This window comes from Oncorhynchus mykiss, chromosome 27 (assembly GCF_057628025.1).
Source record: "Oncorhynchus mykiss isolate SJ-2025 chromosome 27, ASM5762802v1, whole genome shotgun sequence".
In the NCBI taxonomy this organism is placed as follows: Eukaryota; Metazoa; Chordata; class Actinopteri; order Salmoniformes; family Salmonidae; genus Oncorhynchus; species Oncorhynchus mykiss.
In genome coordinates, this window is record NC_143048.1 from 21868695 (window position 1) to 21875736 (window position 7042).

Below are 7042 nucleotides of genomic sequence, written 5' to 3' on the forward strand. Positions count from 1 at the left end.
TAACAAAATGGGATCATTGTCATCGCATACTAGACAAATCATTGAGCCAGCCATGTGTCAACATATCTCATGTGCGACACGCGCTTACGCATACTTTTCAGGTCAATGTATGTCATGGAACTATGTGTGACAAGGGATGGGCAGGCTATAATAATCCACACCCACCCCAGGGCGTGAGAATCAAATCCTAACTCTCTCAAGCCAGTGCTCCTCAATAGAACCTCCCAATTCAAATTTTGGATTACAGTACTTTTCATTCCAATCAGGTAAGCCTAATGTTATACCAATATTTGTTGTATTGCTAGTTTGTTCAATATCCATTTTGCCCATCTAATGTCTGCTTAACATTTATCTAGAGCTTCCATTTAGAATTTGAGATATGACCTAAATTGTACTACACATTTTAAAAGCTTATTTTAATTTTACACATGCTTACAGGGCATGCCAAAGTATTTTCTTTCATATTAGTTTCATGTTCGTATGTTTCACAGGCGGTGGTATGCTTTTTTGGAGCAATTTTATGGAACAACAAAAGACAAGAGGATCTTACATTCATAAAGATAACTTTCCAATACCTGAAACTTGAACATCACTTGCATCTGTCTAAGTAAGTAAGATTTGGGGTGCTTACAATAATCATTCAATGAATATTGACTAAAAAGCCATCATTGAGTTTATTTTTATTTCTACAGGGACAGTGCACATTTGTGTTCCTTGATTCATTCTGATTACTTACTATTTGCTCTTTAGGAATGGACAAAACCTATTAAACTACGTTATATCTTCTGTATGTGTAAGACCTTCAGTACTCTGGGAAATTATCTGCACCATCTCAGTCATGGCTGGAGTGAAGCCCACAGACTTGGCCCCTACAGCTGCTGTTAAGTTCTTTGGCGCTGGAACTGCAGCCTGTTTTGCTGACTTGATCACCTTCCCTTTGGACACAGCTAAAGTTAGGCTGCAGGTGAGAGGGTGCACATGCTTTACATACAGTAAAGTGATTTTTGCAACCATGATTATGCTTAAAAAGTAAGTAATGGTTTCTGTTCCATTATCTTCACTAGTATACTATTTAGAACGATGCAATGTATTGGACATGTACACTTAAGTGGTATGTTAGTATGGTCATTGCAATGTTGTCATGTTCTACATAACAATTATGTAAAGGTATTCTGTCTTGATTGAATTGTGTCACTAGGATTACTTTAAATACAAAGATGAATAAACACTTGTGTTTGTCTGTCTTAGATCCAGGGCGAGTCCAAGTCCTCTGAAGGGAAGATGGTGGTGAAGTACAGAGGTGTGTTTGGCACCATCAACACCATGGTGAAGACAGAGGGGCCCAGGAGCCTCTACAATGGCCTGGTGGCAGGTCTCCAGAGACAGATGAGCTTTGCCTCGGTCCGCATCGGCCTCTATGACTCCATGAAGCAGTTCTACACCCGGGGAACAGACAGTATGTAACCTAACAGACATTTTCATTTTATTTATCTCTCAATTATATTTTTATCTGATTTAGTGCAAGTAGAATATCATGAATGTGGCTGAAAGAATGTGGCTTGGTGTTTTATGACTGCATCTCTCATCCTCGCTACTCCTCTCTACTCTCATAGATGCAGGCATTGGGAGTCGGCTGATGGCAGGCTGTACGACCGGGGCCATGGCAGTAGCCTTTGCTCAGCCAACAGATGTGGTGAAAGTGCGGTTCCAGGCTCAAGTCAGGGGAGCAGAAGCGGAGGGGGTGAAGAGATATAGCGGCACCATGGATGCCTACAGGACGATCGCCAGGACTGAGGGCATCAGAGGGCTCTGGAAAGGTAGGCCTAGTGCAGTCTGAATTTCAGTCCAATTAGGAACATTTGCTTTATGTGCATAAAAGATCGAATCGCCAAGCTGACAAGGCAGTTAACCCACTGTTCCTAGCCCGTCATTGAAAATAAGAATTTGTTCTTAACTGACTTCCCTAGTTAAATAAAGATAAAAAAAATAAATAAAAAAAAGATGATTCTGTAATTGTAATTACCAGTTTCATTCATAATTTTCCTTCAGGTTGTGGCCCAAACATAACTCGTAACGCCATAGTGAACTGTTCGGAGCTGGTGACTTATGACATCATCAAGGAACTTATCCTGCAGTATAACATCATGACTGGTAAGCAGGCATGTGATTTGTTTTACACCACACAGGGTACATTTGAATCGTTTCAAGTACTTCAAAGTGATTTGTTGTTTTTTCAGATAACCTTCCCTGCCATTTCACAGCAGCCTTCAGTGCTGGTTTCATCACCACTATTGTGGCGTCTCCTGTAGATGTAGTGAAGACCCGGTTCATGAACTCTACAGCTGGAAAATACAACGGTGCTATTAACTGTGCTGTTATGATGATGAGAAATGAGGGACCCAAAGCCTTCTATAAAGGGTGTGTAGTAATCAAAAGCCATTTCTAAATTCCAATTGCTTTCAAATAATCTTTGGCTGAATCAAGATTCCTAGATATGAACAGTGAATTAAGCAAATTGTTCTGCTTGGTTAAATATTCTGATTCTCCTTCCCCTCCAGGTTCATGCCTTCTTTCCTTCGTCTTGCCTCCTGGAACATAGTAATGTTTGTCACATATGAGCAAATCAAGAAACACGTGATGAGAGCACAGCAGTCCTGGGAGTCTCCTATCTAACTTGTCTCATCCTGACTAACTGCTGTGTGGATTTCTCCTACTGACTATGATGTTCAAGCCATGATCGCCTGTATAGGCAGAGTACATTTTCACCTAAAGGAGGAACCACACAAGTATTAGCCTGGTCCCTGATATGTTTGAGTGACAAGGAGTTGGCATGATAGCACAAACAGACTGACAATCAAGCTACGAGCTACAACTTCTGTACAGGAAAGTACGTGCTGGGATGTGTGACCCAACGTGTCTCCATGATGCCTTGTCCCAGACAGCAAGACCATGGGCCACACAGAGACTATTGATGCAACTTTGTGACTCAGTAATGGAATGAATGGCCTGATAGTGGTTTATCTAACCTGCGTTTAGGTTAGGGATACTGTATTATGCTTCCTCGCTGGTCGATAAGGTGCATAATGTGACCTTCAAATGTTATTTAAGTTGTGTTATTTATAATACCTATTTGAAACGTATGAGAACTTTACCACAAAATATCCATGAACCTGGTGGTTTTGTATTCATAACAAATAATCCAACATTCTAGTAAGCAATGCAATGTCATAACCATTCACTTTTAAATAAGGAGGTGGTACTCTGCATTTTGCAACTGTATGTGAAGTTGTTGGATATTATTTTATTACTGCTGATATGCAGTGGCTGCAATTTTGGACCAAGCCTTGAAGAGTCTAAAATAATTATGAATATAGGATGAGCTAAATATATTATTTATTATGTCCTGTTATGTTATTTTAGAAGTAAAATATTTTTTTCATTAGTAAAATAACAGAATTTCAGAATAGCTGTCTGTGGTTGCCTTTTTCTGCTTAGTGTTCAGAGGTGTGTCACATGACACCCCTATTACCTATTCAAATCACTTTTATTTGTAACATACTTAGTCTACACCTATTGTTTACTAACAGTAAAATGCTTACTTACGGGTCCCTTTCCAACGATGCAGAGTAAAAATAGAAATAGTGACACGAGGAATTAGTACACAGTGAATAACAAGTAAAAATGAAATAACATGGCTATATACAGGGTGTACCAGTACAGAGCAGGGGTGCACTTCTTTTGATCAGGGCCCATGGGGAATAGGGTTCCATTTGGAATGCAGACCACAGGTGCCTGTTAGTTTGAAAATGTTCACAGAACTAGGTCAGCCAAAGCTTCCCCATATGTATTCGTACACAATGAAACACCTCTAAGAGTCACCCAATACATACTTTACCAATGCAGAGTGACGCAGATACTCCATTATTCAAATACACATAGCTAGTTGTTCTTGGAAAGAAATAAAAACACCCTCATGAAGATGTATTCCTTATTTAAGATGATAGCCTTATTTGGTATTGCTGTGCATTGAAGAGGTTCCTTTCAGATACCTTTCAGTAATGGGACAGTGTCATTAAATCCAAATTCCTTTAGTAATTGTGATAATTTGTAGGGTCATCTGTGGCCTACAAATTGTATAGTGCTCGCCCATTGATATAAAATAACTGGAGCCCATTGACTTCAACTGATCAAGGAGAGACACGGAGATGTGGAGTTGACAGACGCATGATGATTAGCTGACAGATGAGAAAATTGCCCAATTACAGTCGCTTAGGACAATAGAGGCTGCTGACATAGCTGTAACAGAAGTAAGCTGTCAAACAAAGGCCTTCACATCCACTGCATCACTAATCAGCTCCTGTAAACTCACTGGCCTCTCTGACAGCTAATAAGTACAGCGAGCTTGATTAGGCAAGATGGCAGTCTGGCTAACCTTATGGCTGACCAGGCGAATCCTTGGTCTGGTGATCCACATAACATGGGGAACAAATGACAACCACTGAGTACGATAGGCAGAGTGTTAGTCATTCAATGGAATCAGGCAACTGTGCTTTCATTATGAATTTTAGGAACAATGAATCAACATTAGGTTTGGATGTAATAAAAAGTATAGAGAACCTGTGATTTAGAGACTTGAAAAAGCTTGCAGTTTGACAGTTCCAGACGTGGTCCTTGGCTGACCTTGGCAGGAGTCTCTGTGGAGAGAGGATGATCTGAGACATCAAGTGTAGCTAGGTGAAGAGTTTAAGTACACCTTGTGACCTACTGCACTGAAGCACAGTGAGTTCAGGGTTTTCCTACCCCAAGAAAGCATTGATGCCTACAGTATGCTGTGACATGTTTTAGGGGAGCCTGGATATAAAACTAAACCCATAAGGTGTTGTCTTTATTCACCCTTCTTAATCGACTTGTATCAACTATGTGGTGCTATTTTACAGACAATCATAAAGTACATAAATTCATTATAGTCCAGAGAGTAACTGTTGATGCCCTTTCTATCCAACAGTGTCAATGTGGAGATGGGTCCTGCTGATGATGTCTAGGCTGTATGTTGTTGAGTCGCTGCAGACGTACAGGTCTGGCTGGCAAACTGGGAGTATGACCCTTTCCATACACTCTAAGGCCTACAGGCTGGCCAGTGTCAAAAGGCAAGGCTGTAGGCCTCAAGTTGAGCACTGTTGATGTGGTCACTCGGGCGGTTGATATGGACCCATCCGGCAGTGGAATGGAGCAGAGCTGAAGGAGTTTTAGACGTTAGGCAGAATAATAGCAGAGGTGAGACCATAGAAAACATGGCAGATATTAGGAGGGGGGCTCAGGGGCAAGTCAACTGATGGAGGCTCCCTACTATTGTGATTCTCAGTGGGCCTTTTGGGTTTCTCTCCAGCTTGATAAACTCTTGGATTTTCTCTGCCTGAACCAGACGGACATGATCTTTGACAGGACCTCACACCTTACAAGATCTTTGACAGGACTCCACAAAATGCTCTAGGGATATTCTCCCATCTGTGAATTTCTGTGAGAGAGCCTTTAAGATAGAAAGACACAAAATGTTGGTATTGTCTACTATTACACTCAGAGGATAGGAATATGATTGCTTAATTGATCATTTGTGTTACACAATTATTCCAGCCTTACTGCACATTCTTCTTCAGAGTGGGCCAGCTTCTTCAGGAGAAGCCACTGGACCATGTGAAGGCTATGTTTCTCTAGTAAAACTACTAAAGGCAACAGTATATTTGTATAATAAAAGGGGCATAAACACGGTTTTGACTAACTGACAAAATTGCTGAAGCAGTTGGAGAGAATGACAAGCATTCTGGAACTTTAATGTTCCCTAAAATAATATAAAAAATGTGACATTCAAACTCATCAAGTTGGTTATGTTTGGCTTGGATGATATTGGTAAGTTTCTCCAGTTTCTGGTACTTCTTGGCTAACCATAGCTTACCAGTGCTGAGCTCGGGCTCATGAGAGAGACTGGTCTCTGCCAATCTACTGTTGGAGACCATACAGTCTCCTTTTCCCCCGAATGACATTCCCCCCCAAAATGTTGTCATATCTTATCATATATACCCATTCTAAAGTGAATAAAAAGTTGCATCACTAAAACACAAGAAACAAAACACTCTTTATATACAGAGTAACATCAAACGGTGTGTAAGATTTTCAGTAAATAAAGGGAAAAGATATTTTGGCTGAATCTGATGATCTGCCTAATTTATTCCTCATCCTGCAGAAACTCCCGCAATTCAACAGTCCTCAAAACCCTTAATTGGTCAGATACGGACTTTGAGTCGCAGTGCCATCATGTCCAAGCAGCATGCTTTTTATCTGGAAATGTTCCTTTATTTGGTCCCCATGATGCGCATCGGGTGATTAATTACACATGATCATCACACTAGTAACTCGTCATGACATGACAGTGTCATTATCTTCACCATAAAACTGCAGTTTGCCCTTCCAATGAAGAGCAGCGTAGACCACGCTCCAAAATAAAGATGGAAAGTGTCGTCCTCTGCTGGAGGTTTTGAGAAGCACACTGGTTTCTGAGAAGATATTGAGTTTTGTATTACTGGTACATCGCGGGAGGGTCGTCACTAGTTACCACAGCCACAAAGTTATAAACCCCGCCTATTTCTACAGGGGGGGCTTTGAGACTTGCTCTGAAGGCTTCAGGGCCAATCAGAACACTCCGTCTTCTTTATGGTCCATGCTATCTGGGGACGTCCCTACCTCACTGAAGTTGATACCATCCTGCATCTCACTGCTGGCTTGCCTCTGAAGCTAAGCCGGGTGTGTCCAGGTCAGTCCCTCGATGGGAGACCAGGTGGTGTTGGAGGGCCATTAGGAGACACTCTTTTCTCTGAAGAAAAAAAGATCCCAATGCCCCAGGGCAGTGATTGAGTACATTTCTCTGTGTAGGGTCTTTCGGATGGGACGCTGAACAGGTGTCCTGACTCTCTGTGGTCACTAAATATCCTATGGCACTTATCGTAAGACTAGGGGTGTTAACCCTGGTGTCCTGGCTAAATTCCCATTC

General features: G+C 41.4%; 1 protein-coding gene across 1 annotated transcript; it reads left to right on the forward strand.

Annotated features, from left to right (window-relative positions):
* Nucleotides 1-133: 133 nt before the first annotated feature.
* On the forward strand, nt 134-3464 carry LOC110507746 (dicarboxylate carrier UCP2). The gene is made up of 8 exons (XM_021587956.3): nt 134-266; nt 492-607; nt 751-964; nt 1249-1456; nt 1614-1817; nt 2050-2151; nt 2238-2418; nt 2559-3464. The coding sequence occupies exons 3-8, from the start codon at nt 839-841 to the stop codon at nt 2671-2673; spliced, it is 936 nt and encodes a 311-aa protein (XP_021443631.1). The 5' UTR covers nt 134-266; nt 492-607; nt 751-838; the 3' UTR covers nt 2674-3464.
* The last annotated feature ends 3578 nt before the right edge of the window (nt 3465-7042 follow it).

Excerpts from the sequence above, each read along its gene's own strand:
- LOC110507746 (XM_021587956.3), top strand. The coding sequence starts at position 839 with ATGGCTGGAGTGAAGCCCACAGACTTGGCCCCTACAGCTGCTGTTAAG. Across the intron at positions 2,152-2,237 it reads GCAGTATAACATCATGACTG|ATAACCTTCCCTGCCATTTC; the intron begins GTAAGCAGGCAT and ends TTGTTTTTTCAG. Across the intron at positions 2,419-2,558 it reads CCCAAAGCCTTCTATAAAGG|GTTCATGCCTTCTTTCCTTC; the intron begins GTGTGTAGTAAT and ends CTTCCCCTCCAG.